We start from the raw sequence: 20018 nt of genomic DNA, 5'->3' as shown, positions 1-20018 counted from the left end.
GTTAAGGACGTCCCTCCGCCTTGAGGCGCCACGTCTTCCCCGCGCGCTGGAGGAGGAGCTTGAGCGGCTCGGTGCCTGAACCTGTTGGACTGCTACGAGGGTTCGAACTATGGCTGACAGCGGCCGGATTCCTCAGGCCCGGGCACTTCTGCAGCAGTGCCTGCACGCCCGCCTGCAAATACGCCCAGCCGAGGGGGACACCGAGACTCAATGGGTGGAGGTAACGCCAGCCCCGCCACTTCCGTTACATTCCGGCGCGCAGGGGCGGTACTTCCCCCGTTTTCTTGGTGCTCTGTCCCCGCTCTCTACGTTTCCTAGCGCGGGCGGTACGTGGCCCTGGCACGTGCTGTAGGCGGTGCCGATTTCCGCCCGGCCCGCCCACCTTTTCTCTCAGCAGCCTGCCAGGCTCCGTCTGTCTCCTTGGTTCTGGAGCTTTCTGCCTTAGACCGTTCGGCCAGCGGAAGAGTGTGTCCCCTGCTCAGGACCGCGAGAATTTGAACTTCCTCTCACCTTCTGCCTCCCTGAGCTCGGTGCACTTGAGGCTTGCTTCCAAAGAGCCAGGACCTTGGCATGCCCTTCGCATTGGTCGGGCTACTGTTGGCTAGTGCTGGTCTGGTTGGAGCTTGTAGATTAGATTATTTGCAGACTTTCAAGTCACTTGTACTCCATTTCCCGTGGAATTCCATTTTATGTTGCCTGCAGCTAGGCCTCAGCATAGAAATAAGATTTCCCATGAAACAATTGTTTTTTCAGGAGACATAAAATTTTGACTTATTTCCAACTAGAAACAAACACTACTACTGCTAATGTAATGTGTTATTAAACACTGTTCCTCCAAAGAATTTAAACCATTTACACTGATAGGATTAACTTTTACTTGAATATTTGCCTTTAAAAGATTTATAAGCATATATATTCCTGTATTTCCCCTTTCCCCATTTCTTTCTCAAAAATTCATGTTTCTTATTTTTGTTACCCCCCGCCCCCTTTTTTGACGACTTGATTTCTCTTCCATGTTGTGGAATTTTGTTCTTTCCATGTTTTCATATTTGCCAGCCTATCCAAATTGCTTTTTTTATGGCTAACTCCTGGGACTATAAATCCCAAACTGTTAATCATTTAGCTTTCTTCCATCTATTTTATCTTTTTATATCTTCATGCCGCAACTCCTTATGCAAAATCAGATATTTTATTGCAGCCTTCCAAACTACCAGTTGTGTTGATAAACTTTTAAAGCTATTACAAAGCTTTCCCTCCCACTCCCACACACAGCTAAATACTATGAAGAGCTGACAGGTAATTAGATAGTTAGAAAGTAAATTTTTTTCCTTTCTCGAGCATCCTCTTTTCCTATTCTATTAAAAGTTACGATTTAGGGGCGCCTGGGTGGCGCAGTCGGTTAAGCGTCCGACTTCAGCCGGGTCACGATCTTGCGGTCCGTGAGTTCGAGCCCCGCGTCGGGCTCTGGGCTGATGGCTCAGAGCCTGGAGCCTGTTTCCGATTCTGTGTCTCCCTCTCTCTCTGCCCCTCCCCCATTCATGCTCTGTCTCTCCCTGTCCCAAAAATAAATAAATGTTCAAAAAAAGAAAATGTAAAAGTTACAATTTAAAGAAAATATTGTTTTAATTGTCAAAAGATTTGAAGATTAGTGTTCTCACTTTTATTCATTTAGACCTTTGCTGTCACAGGCTAATGTTCTTCCTGAGAGCTGAACTTTTTAAAACTATGCTGAGAATTAACCTGTCATTTCCTACATATTTAAAATGTTTTATACCACGGGATGCCTGGGTGGCTCAGTTGGTTGCACCTCAGACTTTGGCTCAGGTTGCAATTTCAAGGTTCACAAGTTCAAGCCCCATGCCAGGCTCTGTGCTGATAGCTCAGAGCCTGGAGCCTTCTTCAGATTCTGTGTCCCCCTGTCCTTCTGCCCCTCCCCCTCTCACACTCAGTCTCTCTCTCTCTCAAAAATAAACAAACATTTAAAAAGTTTTATACCAAAAGAAACTATAAGAAAAGTGGTTTCTGACTTGAAATGGGGATTTTGTAGGTCACAACTTAAAATCTATTATTGGAATAAACTAAAAGAAAATACCTTAATGAGATAATGTGGTGTCTATTTCTGCATATAATTAGATACTTAATAGAACTGGTGTCTATTTTTGTATGTAATTAGATACTTAATTCTGACATCGGGAGTGTCCAAATATGAATATGCCTGAGATTTTGAGTAAATGTGCTTGAGATTTTGTCTGGTACTAAAATAATCCCAGTGGAGAGACCTCTGACAGTGATAGAAGTATCTGTATTATTCATCCTGTCTGCTTCTAATTGTGGGTGTGCTTTGGAGACCTTTGCTTGTTCCAGAAGCACATTTGCACTTAAAAATTGCTGATTTTCCAGGAAATCAGGTATGAGTGCAAGCTGCATTTATGTTTATATAGAAGGCTATTTAGATAACACACAGCCTGTAAGATACAATTGAACTTAAATGCAAACAACAGATAAATTGAGTCCCTATCGTGTACAAAATAGTCTGTAAAATGCTTTGGGAATTAAAATGTAAAATAAATTGTGCTTTAGCCTTTAAACTTATTTTTACTTACTCATTTAATAAACATTCATTTAGTTCTTACTGTGAAGTAGGCACTGTTTTAAGCACCTTACAAATATTAATTAGTCTTTATAATAGTTCTTGGAGTCAGCAAGGTTAAACTACAAAATAAACAATTTGATGATTCAGCGGCAAAATCAGGATCATTTATCAATTCTATTTTCTGCAAACTACAAGAGCTAATAAAGAAATATCCAAGTATTTATATAAAATTAAATTTTTAATATTCCTGATAACAGTCAGGACTTAATATCATAAATGCAGTTTCCGGTGCTTAATCACTATGTTGATTTAAAACAATAACAATAACAAAAAAATAGTTGGACAGTTTCTTGGTAGTTTAATGAAGTAGCTTGAGATCCTCATTTTTATTAGCTGCAGGTAAATGGATTAGGAAGAATAAAGAGTGATGACGTCAAAAGATATCAGTCATGCTGTTTATAAATCAGCCATATCTAATGTGAATTCATTTGTTGAATAAATGCGGCCCTGCAAACTAAACATTTCTAAGTGTCCCAACCTTAAGGGAGAGGAGACTGGGTCATAGTCATAATGACTTTGATTAGAAGTAAATGTTTGAGGGTACAACTTGTGGTCTTCACTGCTCTTGGATATATTTTTTAAACTTAATTTTTGAAAGAAATGATGATTGAGGTGATTGAATATTGGAAAAGATTTTGTTTTATCACATTTAAGAAATCAAATCTGTTGTAAAAACTTATTTCTCTTTCTTTGGGTTTAATCTCTATATAGCAGTTTTGAAATTTTATTCACTTACCTTTGTATCTCTGTGTAGAAGTTTTTTTCTAATCTAAGTTTTCTCTGCTGATTTTTCATAGGTTCAGAGGGGATTAGTGATCTATGTGTGTTTTTTCAAGGGAGCTAATAAAGAACTTCTTCCCAAAATGGGTACGTATTTGATGTTTGTTTTTTAAGAGTGAAAATGAATAGTGATAGATGAGCCAGAAGGGGCAAAAAACACAACCTTAAACTGTACTGGTAAGTTATAAATGAGTTGACTCTATGGTTGTTGGCTTTTTTTTTTTTTTTTTTCCTTTATTATTAGGTTATTTTTGCCTTTTCCAAGTTTAAAGTAAGAAAATGTGGTGGAATTTTTTAAAAACCTCAGCACCATTTCAGATGGCTTATAGTTTGGTTTAGAAGAGTATACATACACACACACACACACACACACACACACACACACACACAATACACTTGAGTTTCAGCCAGGGATACAAAAGCTTGTTAAAAGCAGGGTGGCCACATAGGAAGAAGCAGATGCTTATTTCTTAACATAGTTTCCTTATCTCCCAGAGTCCCTGACAGGGGCATGTAGCTGACACTGTATGTGTAAGATGTGGTTCCCATCAAACCTGGACAGCTAGGACTTGCATCATTCTTATGGAAAAATTTAAATTAACCATTTATGTACTTTTTTAAATAAAAAATGTATTTAAATGTAAGGTTTTTCTGATCTTGAACAAAGCTCAGTGTCATCACAACCACACCTCCTCCAGGGACAGGAAAGCAAGGTCAGTGTTCAGGTACCTCTGAACAGGTATTTACCTGCCTGCAGTTTTCCAGTGTCCTGGATAGCCCATAGCACTGGACATTCCTTGTGATAATTACATAGGTTCAGATACATCACATCAAATCTTAAGACAGTATTTGATAAAATAATAACGTACCCAAAAAAGCCTGAACTAATGAAGCTATCCCTAAGGTCAGGGACAGGTTATATTCTCTTCATTAGTAAAGGACAGTACCCAGTTTGGATTAATAAGAAATATAAAGTATACAAATGGAAGTTGCATCATGCAGAAATTAGCCTAGAAGAGCTTCAAGTAGTGAAACTCAACAGTAAATAGCCCAGTGAGGAACAACTTAGGCAAAAGGCTGAAAGTTCCTAGAGGTAATTTTATACTGAGACATCAAACATGTTTGACAACTTTGTCAGAGGGTGAAAACTAGACTTAAAGTGAGGATGGAAAGCCAATAACTGATAGTTTGAAATTTGAATCTGGAAGGTAATAGGGAGCTTTGCAGGGGTTAAAGAAAATGCAGGGTATCTGGCTTAGTCAGTCAGTGAGCATGCAACTCTTGATCTCGGGGTGGTGAGTTCGAGGCTCATGTTGGATGTAGAGATTACCTTAAAAAAAAGAGAGAGAGAAAATGAATTGAGGGCTCCTGTTACAGAGTAATTTTCTAGGACCTATGGCATGGGTATTGGACATGCTGTCCATTTTCCTGAGTTAATATATTGCCTGGAATTAAATCTTTATTAACTATAAGGAGTATAGTAGAAATATGTAAAAACAGGAAGAGAATTTTTGTCATTGTAACTTAAGATTGACTCCTAAAGTTGTTTCATACTTTCTTAAGTGACTTTTAATCATAATAAGATGAAATGAACCAACCAAATCCAAGCACATTTTGGTTTTTTGTGTTTTTTTTAAATGTTTATTTATTTTTGAGAGAGAGAGTGTGTGCACACAAGCAGGGGAGGGGTGGGGGTGGGCGGGGGCAGAGGATCTGAAACCGGTTCTGTGCTGACAGCAGCAAGCCTGATGCAGAGATCGAACCCACAGACTGTGAGATCACGACCTGAGCCAAAGTTGTATGCTTAACCAACTGAGCCACACAGGAAACCCACATTCTGTTTTATAGTCAGTAAATCCTATGTGCTTCCATATACTTCTGAGTTCTCTCTGAATACGTGCATAAGGTTGTAGTAAATTAAAAACACTGAGGGAGGTCCACCTTAACTCTTTTAGTGGACAGTCTAAAACAAAACTTCATATATCATGATTCTCAGTAAAGAACTGTGAATCTAAGAATCACATTCTGCTGATGTGAGTGATGAGCAAAAAGAGTCCATCTATTATTGATAGCATTAGCCTGTACTTCCCTCTATTCCAGGAGGCAAAGTAAGCCAATGTGATGGGATTCTCTTAAACCCCACCTCATACTTATTACATGGATTCAGATCTTTCTAATCAAATCATGTACCCCTTGGGAACATAACCAGTTATATCCACAGATTCTGAAATAACATGGCTAACAGAGAGATGTGCAGAATCTTTCTCAATTCATCTTCAGTATAATTGAACTGAGATCCAGGGACCTGTCAAAGCTTAACTTCCCATATACATCGTTAGAGATACTTGATTGATAACCTGTCTTTGGATCTTAGAGTTTCCAACATGCCATTAATTCATTGTCTCATTTTAATTCTACATACTGACATTCGTATTTGCATTATAATTACTTGTACATACTGATATTTGTATACCAACAGCATTAATTGAATTCTTAGTTATCGCCAGTAGAGGGAGGTGTGTGGAAGTATAATAAATTGTACTTACCTCTCTGGCCTGTTATTCCAGAATTGTCTACTTAGTCTATCAGTAGCCTGAGGCCTGGATAACTGGGTAGAGATTTCCCTTGGAATGAAGTGCTCTGAAGAGTTAGTTTCCTTAGAAGCAATCAATAACGACCACTGTCCGTAGAGCAAAGTCCCATTCATAATAGAGAAAATTAGATGTATTTTAAAATAGCTGTTAGTTGAAAATGGATAGTGCTTCTTGCATTGCTTAGGAATTCATTTGGGTATTCATCTTGGCAGGATTCTACCAGGTTAATTCCCTAATTCGTAGAGTGGAGCAACCATTCTGAATCCTTACTGATACTTACTACAAACCCTCCAAGACTTAAAACCATGGATACCCTATTAGGAAGCATACCTTTTCAAGCCTAATTACTGGGCAGGACTGTGAGATTTATATAGTTTCTTTTACCGTTCATCGTTTCTTTTACCGTTTATCGTCTGAGAAAGATTCTTTTTTTTTTTTAAATGTTTATTTTTTGAGAGAGAGCAAGTAAGAGAGGGGCAGAGAGAGAGGGAGTCAGAGAATCCCAAGCAGGCTTCTCCAAGGTCAACACAGAGCCTCATGTGGGACTCGAACTCACAAACCATGAGATCATGACCTGAGCTGAAATGAAGAGTCAGACGCTTAACCAACAGAACCACTCAGGCACCCCAGGAATATTCTTTATAAGCAGAAGTTATTTATACCTTTTATAGAGTCAAGAAGACTCTTAGGCTATTTCTATTAGGTATTTCTTTTATTTATTGTTTTGAGAATGGCTAATGTTGAGATGAAAAGGTTTTCTAAGATTAGATTTTTAGCTACTTATAGATATTTATGGCATTTGTTTGGCAGTTCTTACTATAAAAAGAATATAATTTCATAATGCCATAAAAATAATACCATGTTTTCTTGTGTATGTATGAACTTAATGCCAATACACCTTTTGATTTACTTTTTCAATTGTGATAGTGAATTCCTGATGATTCTTGCCTTCACCTTTATGGTTACATGGGTTACATTTGTCAAATGATTAGACATGATAATAGTGCCTTGGAGGTTATGAAACTGCAAAATTATCTGGTTTATGATGAGAATAAACTGGAACCTTTGTCTCAGCTTAGAACTCTAGGCAATTAAGTTACACTAAGATTTCTATTTAATATTATTTGTTGTAAAACAGAATTTTATGTGAGGAGGATTTATCGTGACCTTTTCCAATGAGATTTACTTATGGAATATAAAGGAACAAAAAGGTAAAATCTGCTCATGTATCCCCCTGGGGCAACAATATTTAAGGTTTCAGTATACAGTTAATTTTTAGTCTTTTCTGCCTGAATTTATCATTTAGATCTTGACTGCCCAGTTGGATTTAGAACATCATGCCATTTTTTGCCTGAAATTTGCCTTGTTTTTCATGCTTAGATCATTTAGCTTAGGGAAGCAGTTTTTTAAATCTGGATAGAGACTTTGGGTAAAAAAGCATGAGCCGACAAACTGGGTTTTAAACATGAGATGTGCTGACTGGATGATTGTTGGTTTTCTTCATATTTGTTTCTCACTTCAAGATGTTTTCCCTTTCTTCCCCACCCAGTTAATACTCTGTTAAATGTGAAATTAAGTGAAACAGAAAATGGCAAGCACGTGTCTATATTGGATCTACCTGGCAATGTTCTTATCATCCCTCAAGCCACTCTTGGAGGGAGAGTAAAAGGAAGAAACATGCAGTATCACTCTAACTCTGGAAAAGAAGAAGGGTTAGAACTTTATTCCCAATTTGTGACTCTGTGTGAGAAAGAATTAGCTGCTAACAGCAAGTGTGCTGAAGCTGGGGTTGTGGTGGAACATGGTACTTACGGGAACAGGCAGGTGTTAAAGCTGGATACCAATGGACCATACACACACCTAATTGAATTTTGAAAAATTAAAAGTCAGTTTCTCTAGTTGTTTTCTAGTATAAAATGATTTTGACTATATTTAGATTTTCTTCCTCTTCTTGAATACACAATCTGCAGCATTTTTAGACAAGAAAATCCTGGTTCCCACTCATAACTATGCAGCCTGATAATGGAACGACCTTGCCAAGTCACAAACTCAATCTCAGTCACCTTTCATTCTGCTTTCCCCTACACTTCCACGTGAAAACTTGAAAAATGCTTTCTATTCATTTCATAGTCATTGTGGAAATGTTCTTAGAGAGCTGTATTTAAAAGCATTTTGTAGTGAAGAATATTGTGTAATCTAGTAAGATATATTTCTTGTACCTTTAAATGTATGTAGTGTGTAATAAAAATAATTATTTTTATTAAAATTAGGTGAAATCCCACACAAACTAATTACAATTTTGTCAGTTAGGTTTTACTATTTCAGTTTTCCATATTTTGAATGGAACAATATGCCATTGACTATTCCTTTTAATAATATCTATGAAAGTGTAAGATAGAAATGTTATTGTGCATTATGTTACTTTCTAAGGACATCTAAGTGCTTTAAATCATTTTAAGACTCTTTAGTTGATACAGGAAAGTGTGAGGTTTAAAAATTGTTTTTATTTAATATACGTATGGGTTAATACTTCAGTTTCTGTTTTTTACCAAAATAATGTATGTCTTATTTTCTGTCTTTGGTTTTTAAAAGTTACTGCTTTGTGAAATTAACGTTCATAAGAAGTCCTTTCTTATTTAATTATATTGCTGTAAAAGGAAGAAGAAGAAAAAGGGAAGCTTTCTACTGAAATTATTTGGAAACAAGTCAACTTGTTCCTTTCCATATTACTTACCTGACGATTTGGAGCCACTGTCATTTTTTCTGTTAGTGAATGTTTGTGCCCATCACCCCCCATTCATATGTTGAAGTCCCCCAACATGATGGTTTTGAAGATGGGGCTTTGGGAAGTAATTAGGGTTAATAGAGAAAATAAATTTCTGTTATTCAAGCCACTCAGTCTATGGTATTTTGTTAGGACATGAGCTGACAAAGACAGTGATAAAAGATAGACAGGTAATAAGGTAGATTTTTCAGTCAAGAGAGGAAGATATATAAGAAACTCAAAGAATAAATGGATCAGTAAAATATAATATTCAGGTTTTTCAAATGCCTCTGACTTGATTTAAAAAGGTATTTTAAAGAGCAAACACCAAATAATATTTCTAATTACCAAAAGATGAAATTAACTTGAATAAACATCTTAAGTAGCTTCTGAAGATCCCTTTATGTCATAATTCCTTTAGGTCTACCTTCCTAAGATACTTAAAGTTTTTGTTATCACAAAAAAACCTATTTCTCTATATCCTTCCTGTACTATTCTATTTTGGAACTTAAGAATCAATAATTGGCTTGGTAATGAGCTCATTGTCCTTAACTTTTGCTTTATTGATTCATGATACACTTATTGAAATGTAATAAACTATTCATAAACTTTCGAACTCCAATTTTCTCAGAGTTTCTCCAAGGAGGTATATATGTCTTTTGAAAAATTATGTGTTACCTATTTTAAATCATTTTGATTTTGTATGTAGGTGAAATGCTGACTCATAGCTCTAGATTGCTGTTTTATAGTTCAGGCAGTTTTGATTTTTTTTTTTTTTTTAATTTGCTTGAGGTACTTGTGGAGAAGAGCAAATTCAACTACATGAAGGGTTATTAACCAAAAAGTGATGGCCAACTTTCATTTCCAAGGAGGCTAGAACCAGAGAGTAAAGGCAGAAGAGAATAGTGGATTTAAAAGTAACTACACCTTGGCTTTCTGTAGCTCTTCTAGCCCAGGATGTTCAAAGAACCTTCAATAGGTACCTCCTTTATCTTCCCAGTATATAACGACGATAGTGCTATAGAAAATAAGACAGTGCTTAAATAATTTACCCAAGATCACACAATAAGGGGGAATAATTTCCATCTTCCTAACTTCCTGTAGTGAGAATTATTTAAAAACTGAAATTGATAAAGGATTAGCATCTTCCACTGTGGATCATTTGAGAAAGAACAGCCAGTAAATTGGTTTACTTACTAAATTTGATGGTGGTAGGTTTGCACCTAATTTATATGCCTTCTGCCTGTTTTTTGAAGATTCTAAAATGTCTCAGAATGTCATTTCTAAGTGTTATTTTGTGTGCCCATTTAGAAACGTCATGGGTTCAGTTATAGAAAATACTGTATATAAGACACAGATGATCAATGAATGTGGTTTTAATATCTTAAATATACAAAGTAAAATCAAGCACACTTACTCAAGTAAAAAAAAGACATGCCATTTATGAACCATATCTGTATTGGTGATGATTTATTGACTCCATAACGAAAGAGCTGAATTTAACAAGTATAAGGATCAAATACAGTAGAGTCCTATGCCACTTGTTTTGGAGAATAAGAATTCACATTGGTGTTTTAAGACAACAGTAACCTCTTGGCACAAAAACAGACACTCCAATCAATGAAACAGAATAGAGAACCCAGAAATGGACCCACAAACATATGGCCAACTAATCTTTGACAAAGCAGGAAAGAATATCCAATGGAATAAAGACAGTGTCTTCAGCAAATGGTGCTGGGAAAACTGGACAGCGACATACAGAAAAATGAACCTGGACCACTTTCTTACTCCATACACAAAAATAAATGGATGAAAATGGATGAAAAACCTAAATGTAAGACTGGAAACCATCAAAATACTTGAGAAAGCAGGCAAAAATCTCTTTGACTTTGGCTGCAGCAACTTTTTTTTTTAATGTTTATTTATTTTTGAGAGACAGAGTACAAGTGGGGGAGAGCAGAGAGATAGGGAGGGAGAGAGACACAGAATCCAAAGCAGGCTCCAGGCTCTGAGCTGTCAGCACAGAGCCCGATGTGCGGCTTGAACTCACGAACAGTGAGATTGTGACCTGAGCCGAAGTCGGATTGTTAACCGACTGAGCCAACCAGGCGCCCCTGGCTGCAGCAACTTCTTACTCAACACGTCTCCAGAGGCAAGGGAAGCAAAAGTAAAAATGAACTATTGGGATCTTATCAAAGTAAAAACCTTCTGCACAGGGAAGGCAACAATCAGCAAAACTAAAAGGCAACCAACAGAAAGGGAGAAGATACTTGTTAACAATGTATCAGATAAAGGGTTAGTATCTAAGATTTATAGAGAACGTACCAAACTCAACACCCAAAAAACAAATAATCCCGTAAAGAAATGGGCAAAAGACATGAATAGATACTTCTCCAAAGAAGACATCCAGATGGTCAACAGGCACATGAAAAAATACTCAACATCACTCATCATCTGGGAAAAACAAATCAAAACCACAATGAGATACCACCTTACACCTGTCAGAATGGCTAACATTAACAACTCAGGCAACAACAGATGTTGGTGAGGATGCTTTTTTTGCACTGCTGGTGGGAATGCAAACTGATGCAGCTACTTTGGAAAACAGTATGGAGGTTCCTCAAAAAATTAAAAATAGAACTACCCTATAACCCAACAATTGCACTACTAGGTATTTATCCAAGGGAACAGGTATGATGTTTCGAAGGGGCACATGCACCCGAATGTTTATAGCAACACTGTCGACGATAGCCAAAGTGTAGAAAGAGTCCAAATGTCCATTGATGGATGAATGGATAAAGAAGGTGTGGTATATATATCCAGTGGAGTATTATTTGGCAATCAAAAAGAATGAAATCTTGCCATTTGCAACTACGTGGATGGAACTGGAGGGCATTATGTTAAGCGAAATTAGTCAATCAGAGAGAGACAAATATCCTATGACTTCACTCATATGAGGACTTTAAATTACAAAACAGATGAACCTAAGGGAAGGGAAGCAAAAATAATATAACAACAGGGAAGGGGACAAAACAGAAGAGACTCTTAAATATAGAGAACAAACAGAGGGTTGCTGGAGGGATTGTGGGAGGGGGGATGGGCTAAATGGGTAAGGGGCATTAAGGAATCTAATCCTGAAATCATGGTGGCACCATATGCTAACTAACTTGAATGTAAATTAAAAAATAAACTATTAAAAAAAAAAAGAACAGGGGCGCCTGGGTGGCGCAGTCGGTTAAGCGTCCGACTTCAGCCAGGTCACGATCTCGCGGTCTGTGGGTTCGAGCCCCGCGTCAGGCTCTGGGCTGATGGCTCAGAGCCTGGAGCCTGTTTCCGATTCTGTGTCTCCCTCTCTCTCTGCCCCTCCCCCGTTCATGCTCTGTCTCTCTCTGTCCCAAAAATAAATAAACGTTGAAAAAAAAATTAAAAAAAAAAAAAAAAGAATAGAGAAGAATAGTAATGAACCAGAAACAGTTCCTGCCTTCAAAAGGATATGTGCCCACAAATAGGTAAAGGAAAAAAAAAAAAAAAAAAAAGACAACAGTGACCTGGGGTGCCTGGTGGCTCAGTCGGTTAAGCATCTGACTTTGGCTCAGGCAGGTCATGCTCTCATGGTTCTCAAGTTTGAGCCCTGCATCAGGCTCTCTGCTGTCAGCAGAGTCTACTTCAGATGCTCCACCCCTCTCTCTCTGCCCCTTTCTGCTCACCCCCTGCTTGTGCACGCGCCAACACACAATCTCTCTCAAAAATAAACAAACATTAAAAAAAAAAAAAATGACCTGTCCTCTTTTTATTATGTATGGGTAACATTACAGAAAGCTTGACTTGTTATACTTAAATGTATTTATTGGTAAGTTTACATTCCCCAACTTACTGAAATTAAAAAAAACAACTAGAAATGTCTTACATATTAATTTATTGAAATACTAGTTTCTGAAAGGAAAGATCCACGAGAAAAGTAACCTTTTCATCCAGAAGCCACACCTTGGTGACAACTTTAAATGTTTGATAGCCTCCTAGTTATTCTCCCTTCTTCCTATTTCTCCTATTTCTAATCCTTGTTTGCAGACCATCTCCCAAGTTGATGATCCTAGAGCATTCTTTTCTCCATGATATTCCACAGTTCAGAAACTTTTTTTTTAATAAAATTTATTTAATGTTTATTTTTGAGAGAGAGAGACACAGTGTGAGCAGGGAAGGGTCAGAGAGAGAGGGAGACACAGAATCTGAAGCAGGCTCCAGGCTCCAAGCTGTCAGCACAGATCCTGACATGGGGCTTGAACTCACGAACTGTGAGATCATGACCTGTGTTGAATCAACACTTAACCAACTGAGACACCCAGGCACCCCAGAAACTTTTTAATTGTTTATTTTAACCCCAGGATAGTTAACATACAGTGTTATATTACCATTCAGAAACTTTTATAACCTTTTATCTACAGATCAAAGTCTAAACTTCTGGAGCGGGAATGTTCTCCATACTTGAAAGGGGTGAATGAAATCAGGCAAGGAGAACTGTAGAGAGGACCAATGTCGGAATCTTGGGGAAACATAAAGAGCAAACAAATGAGAGGCTAGAGGACACTATAGAGGTCAGAAATGCAGAGAGAACCCCAAAGACGTTAATAGAAGATAATTTTCAAGATGTAAACAGTGACAAAGTCAGTACTACATACTAAGAAAGTGGATAATGTAAAGACTGAGGAAAGACCTCTAGGCCTAGCAGTTAGGTGTTTTCAAGCTTCTGGGAAATTAAAGTAAATCTTACAAGAGTTAGTAGAAATAGAAAAAGATTCTTAAACTTTTTCCTTGGGCAGAGTATCTCAAACTGTACCAGTGTTCCAGGAATCACCTGGAGCCTATGATTTTAACAAAATGCAGTTTTCTAGGACCATGCCAAACATCCTGAATTAGAGGAGTTAGAATCTATCTACTCACCAGTATCCCCCAAGGGATTTTTGTGTACCCTGGTATCCCAGAACCACCGTTGCTCAGAGTGAAGCCCAGACTTCCAAGGCTGCTTTCACAGATTTGTACTCTGGCTCCCTTTCTCCCACAACTCCTGACAGAAATTTTCCAGTTAACTCTGTATTTTTTCTTAGATCATGCCCGTACCTAAGTTGCTCTCTGCTCTCCTAAATCTGTCATCGTTCAATATTTAGTTGAAGGCAATCTCTTCTGACCCCAGAATAATTTGCCCTGCCTCTACCTTCCTCAGCATTTGTGGTTGTCTCATTCTTGACATTCGTGATGTGTCTTAAGAGACTGAGTACTTTGGCCTTAAATTTTTTATATTTCATGTGTTTTAACGGCAAGAGTATAAATAACATTGGGCAGAGACAATATAATAGTGAGCACACATAATATAGTATAATTTTTTTAATCTCCCACAGTATTTCCACAGCACTGTATATGTTGTCCATGCTCATAAGTCTCAGTAAATATTATATAAATTAACATGAAGATATGTCAGTGGCCAGAATACCCTTGATTTTGGATAGTAATACCAGTACATCAGACATAGATTTCTTTGCTACTGAGGAATAAAAAGAGGTTGGAATGTACAGGAAGTGAGTTTAATATAGCTACGCCTTGCTTCAATACAATAGATAACACCATTAGAAAAGGTAGAGACAAACTGAAACAGATTGAGATTCAATACAATTGTGAGAATTTCTGTTTCTATTTTATTACTTTATTACATCAGAGCGGTCACTTTATGTTTTCTTAAGGTTCTCTATGGATAGTGTAACTATTTACATAATAGCCCTGTATCTAAAAAACGTGTGCAAAAATCAAGCCTGTCTAAAAACACAGAAGGGGAAAACTATTTCATTTAGGAAAACCTGTATTTGAGTCCTTCGTAAAACAAATTTCTTGTGAAGCAAAAAAATATCTTTACTTTTATAAATATGAATTTCGAAGCATCAAGCTGTATTACAACCCTTCTATATTACAAAATAAAGCAGTTCTGTGGGATGAATCACAAATAGCCAACTTTGTGATAAATATGACCCTAATTCTTTTTACTGGACTTTTCCATAGGAATGAATTCTTTTGCACTGGGTTAGCTGCATTTTTTCTCTTAAGAAGCTTAATAAAGTTTGACCTATTACATCAGCTTTTCTTCCAAATGTGAGAAGAATTTATGTAGAGAATTCACCACACCCTATGTAACAGTGTCTGAGAACCATTAGCTGTAAACAGTGGGGTTGGCAAAGAAATTGTGGACTTTTTTTAAGGGGAGGGGGAATTAGAGTTTTTTAGGGAACATCTGACCATGCTAGCAAAAATGCCATCCTTGGCTCCAACTTAGATTATTTACTTAGCTTTGTTCTCCCATAGATAAACTAAAGTACACTTTCTTTTTCTTTTTCTTTTTTAAATTTGTTTATTTTGAGAGAGACAGAGAGCACAAGATGGGGAGAGGCAGAGAGAGAGAGGGAGAATCCCAAGCCCGTTACACACCTGAACCATCAGTGCACAGAGCGTGACTTCGGGGCTCAAACTCAAGGAACCATGAGATCGCAACCTGAGCCAAAATCAAGAGTCAGATGGTTTACTTACTGAGCCATCCAGGCTCTCCAGGTACATTTTCTACTCAAGGCATTCTTTTGATTCACTTTGCAGCCAAGATAAGTATCCTTATGAGTGGATATGATTATCTTCAAAGTTTAGTTTGCTCAGTGCCTGGATTAATTTATATCCTCATTACATTCAAGTGTTCCTCATGGCTTTGATTTCTTTTCATAGTGTGCATACTTGCCTTTTTGAAGCCAGCCGTTGAAAAGTTTCTGTTAACATTTGCTTAATTAATATTGCATCATGGATAGTTGCTCTCCACTTAAAGGTTGTAGTCTTTAGAATCTGTGGGCCAGTAGTTGAGCTGAGAGCTGTGTGAAATATAAATTGTTTAAGATATGACCCTTAATCCCAAGGAATTTACCACATAGTAAGGGACATGACAAACACAGATATACTCAGATATAAACACATGATACACACAGATATGTGATCAGTGATATCCGGACGATGCTATCTATGAACTGTGGAATGCCAGCAGATAGAGGAGAAACTTCTGGCTGGAGTGGTGAATCTCTGTTGTTAAAAAAGGCATGGCAACTTGAGCTATCCCTTGAAGAATGGGTAGAATTTCTATAGGCACAAGGGGTGGAGGAGTGAGCATTTCAAACTCTGTCCAGACTAAAAGATAATAAACTTCCATTGGAGGCTTTTAAAGAGGAGTGACATAATTAAAACAATTTTTAATTTTTTTTAGGTTTATATATTTATTCTGGGAGAGAGAGCACCTGAGCAGAGGAGAGACAGAGACAGAGAGAGAGAGAATCCCAAGAAGGCTCTGCACTGACAGTGCATAGCCCAATGCGGGACTCAAGCTCACAACCCCATGAGATCATGACCTGAGTTGAGATCAAGAGTCAGACACTCTACCGACTGGGCCACCCAGGTGCCCCCATAATTAAAACAATTTTAAGGAAGATAAACCTGGCAGTGGTACATAAGGATTTCAAAGAGAAGAAAATTTGGTGCCAGAAAGACTTTTTTTTTTTTTTTTTTAGTAAGGAGACAGGAGATTAGGGCTCACTTACAACACGATAGTGTCTGTAAATGTGGAAATAAACATAACTGGAGGTATTGAAAGGTGTTTGAAAACAAACACATTTCAAGGCAGCTGACTAGTCGTGGCAGGGCTAAAGAGAGGAATCAAAAATTACTCTAAAATCTCATGTGTGAGTTACTAGAGAATATGAATTCGGATTTTGATATGTTGAGTTTGGGACACCTGAAGTTTATCCAAGTGGAAAATGCCAAACAGATTTCTTTCTTAGGGCAGAGAGAGTACAGATTTGGAAGTCTTATTTATGAAAGTGATAGTTGAAGCCCCAGAAATAGACAAAATTTAATCATCCAATATTCACTGAGTGCCTACTCTGGTAAGTATAAGAAGTACATTAAAACAGAAAAAGGTAATTTCAATCCTTATGGAGATTATAACAACTGATGTGTTAAGATAGTTCACTGGAACACAGAGGAACTGGAGGTGCTAAAAGAGAGAGATAAAAACAGTATTGTGGAAGTTTGGAGATGGAAGAGATTTCATCTAGTTAGGGGAGCACTAACATTTCAGTGTAATTTTTCAAGATTAAGAGATATGAGAGTGAGGATGTAGAGAATAACCAAGAACCTGAGTTTCAACCAGAATTAGGGCAACAGATGGAAAAGGAAAAATTGACAAAGGAAAGAAACATCAGACTGTTATAGGTAGGTGTACAAAGTGGGAAAAATAAGTGGAAACACCAGTATCCTGGAAGTTAAGATTTCAAGAATTGGGGAAGTGGGTACAAACATATGGAAAGTTTAAAGTATTATATAATTAACACCCATATGCCCACCACCTAGATTCTGCAGTTAGCATCTTGCTATGTTAACTTTAATACCTATCTATCCATACATCCATTTTTTTTTTTTTTTTGCCAAGGGTTTATTTCTTTTCTTTCCTCATTTTTTGCCTCTACTTGTTAGCTTCTCCCCTCAGAAGCCCAGGTTGAGTGTGAGCATGCTATATGCCTAAATTCACTATATTTACTTTATGGCAAAACCTCTTCTGTCTTTAAAGAAAGATCCCAAATGATGGTTCATGGGAGAAATTATATTCCCACCCTTCAAGTTAGTTTAGCTAGATATCCCTGGAGGTCTTCCTGAGAATAGAGTAGCTATTTCTAAATGACTCCAGGATTTGTCTAGCTTTCTAGCAGTTTATCAAAAAAATGGTTTGAGGAAGACCTTAATTAGAATTGCTAGGAAAACTTGTTAAAAATGCAAATTCCTGCATCTCACCTTGGAACTACTGAACCGGGATTTCTAATATGAGGCCTGGAAATCTGCATTTTAACAGTCACTTTGACCCACCTGTGACTCTTATACAGACTAGCACCTGAGAATTTTTTAGTGGTAATATCTCCAAACCAAGAGCCAAGAGGCTTTTCCGTTGCAGTCTCAGCTTTCCCACGGACTGTATGTGTTACACTACCCTAGGGTAACTCAATTCCTCTAGGACTTATCATGAAAGGGAAGGAATTGTTCTTGATCTAAGATTCTTGATCTCTTGATCCTAAGATTCTGTTCAGCACTACCATTTTGTGGAACTCTTAAAACTGAATCTTGTAAATTAGAAGCTGTTGGTGAAACTTTAATTGGATGAACCGGAAAAAAAAAAATGTTCAGATTTATATTCATTTGAGCCATCGTTGTTTCCTTTAATTCAAAGTATGTGAGTTACTCACCAAAATAACTAAATTCTCCTTGCATCTCATGAGTTTTCATTTGGTTTTTAAAAGCTGAGCCATTTAATGAACTTCAAGCGTTTCGGGAAACATAGCTCCATGTTTCCTTGGTGATTCCAGTGTTCATAGTCTGCCAGGTCCACTCTGAAATGTTGCCACTCTGCATTCCTTTTACATTGTTGATAGTAACCTTCTTCCCCTTCCATGAAGAAAGTGACTTACTTTCTCAGGGTCCTGAATTGGCTGAAGTTAATGCAAGTTTTAAAGCTGTATTTAGTAGAGAAAGAGAAAATGTCTGATTGTCTTCAGCAACAATTAAATTTTGTGCCCTCAATCACCCTCGTGTTGGGTAGGATTTTTTTTTTCCATTATACATCTGGACCGAATTTTAGTTTCAAGATGATTTCAGAATATTAATTTAAATGTTACTCAGTGTTCCTGCTATCATCTCATAAATAATAATGGTGAGTGTCCATACCCTCCAACAACGTTTTAAAAAACTTAAAAAAAAATCTTTCTTTTCAGTGGTATTACAAATTTGCTCTTTGCTAAACTTTTCCAAAAATCTTATTGGCAGATTCTTATTTACTGAGATCATGTAACCAGAATAAAGTCCACCCAGTATATAGCCCACATTACGTTTACCCTAATATATGTGTAGGAATTGAGTAATGGCATATTAATTCCCACATTTTCTCCTCTTTTTTTCTTGATCTCTTTATTTAGAAATAAGAAATTATGCAAGTATTTTAATACTGAGCCACTATTCTCAGTTTGATTAATATTTGAGATTATTTAATTAACCAGATACTACTTAGTATGTGAAAAGCAGTGGTAGACATAAGCATACCGATACGTGTATTGCAAGATACCTAACCATTAAGTTTACAACCATTAAGTTTACAACCATTAAGTTGCAAGTTATCTTGCAACGTGTATTGCAAGATACCTAACCATTAAGTTTACAACCATTAAGTTTACAACCATTAACCATTAAAATTACAACATTAAGTTTACAACTGAATTACATAGTAATCAGTAGAAAGAATATTGGACTTTAGTTCTCCTAGGAGTTCTTCATTAGATACGCTCAGAATTCAAAAGGCATAGTCTTTTAAATGTTTATTTATTTTTTGAGAGAGAGAGAGAGAGAGAGCAAACAGGGGAGGGGCAGAAAGAGAGGGAGACAGGAGACAGAATCTCAAGCAGGCTCCACGCTGTCAGCACAGAGTGCAATGTGGGGCTTGAACTCGGCAAGATCATGACCTGAGCCAAAATCAAGAGTCAGATGCTTAACCAACTGAGCCACCCAGGTGCCCCAAAAGGCATAGTCTTTTAAATAAGAATTTAGTTAGACTTGCTACATACACAGTTTTGGGTAACAAATATAAAATTTGAGTATACTTAAACCACTGAACTATAAACTTAAAAAAAATTCACTGAAATGTAGGACATTGTCTAAGAGTGTGTACAAAAGATGTCAAGAGGGCACCTGGGTGGCTCAGTCTGTTAAGCATCTGACTTCAGCTTAGGTCATGATCTCATGGTTTGTGAATTCGAGTCCCGCTTTGGGTGAGCCCTGCTTCCTCTCTCTCTCTCTCTCTCTCTCTCTCTCTCTCTCTCTCTCTCGCTCTCTCTAGCCCTCGTGGGATTCTCTGTCTCACTCTGTCTCAATTGTGCCCTCTCTCTCTTAAAAAAAAAAAAAAAGAAAGAAAGAAAAAAGAAAAAATATGTCAAGAAATAGTAATAAGCTGTATATTTAAGTAACAGGCAGATTAAGATTAAGTAACAGGCAGATTAAGATGCCACCAAGAGGCTAACAAAGGGTGCGAAGAAAGGAAGCAGAAAAATTAAGAGTATAATATCATGGAATCCATGAGAAGGAAGAAGTTCTATTCAAGTAGGTTGTAGTAAACAATATC

The 20018-nt window shown here is 37.3% G+C and overlaps 1 protein-coding gene across 1 annotated transcript; it reads left to right on the top strand.

Annotated features, from left to right (window-relative positions):
• Window positions 1–10: 10 nt before the first annotated feature.
• DTD2 (D-aminoacyl-tRNA deacylase 2) lies at window positions 11–9408 on the top strand. The gene is made up of 3 exons (XM_040476884.1): window positions 11–220; window positions 3451–3520; window positions 7577–9408. Exons 1-3 carry the CDS (start codon window positions 110–112, stop codon window positions 7900–7902), a joined length of 507 nt encoding a protein of 168 aa, XP_040332818.1. The 5' UTR covers window positions 11–109; the 3' UTR covers window positions 7903–9408.
• Window positions 9409–20018: the final 10610 nt, after the last annotated feature.

The sequence above is a fragment of the Herpailurus yagouaroundi genome, unplaced genomic scaffold (assembly GCF_014898765.1).
Source record: "Herpailurus yagouaroundi ecotype Mexico unplaced genomic scaffold, PumYag 141, whole genome shotgun sequence".
In the NCBI taxonomy this organism is placed as follows: Eukaryota; Metazoa; Chordata; class Mammalia; order Carnivora; family Felidae; genus Herpailurus; species Herpailurus yagouaroundi.
Note: the sequence above shows the minus strand (reverse complement) of the source record. Positions and strands in the feature narration are given on the sequence as shown.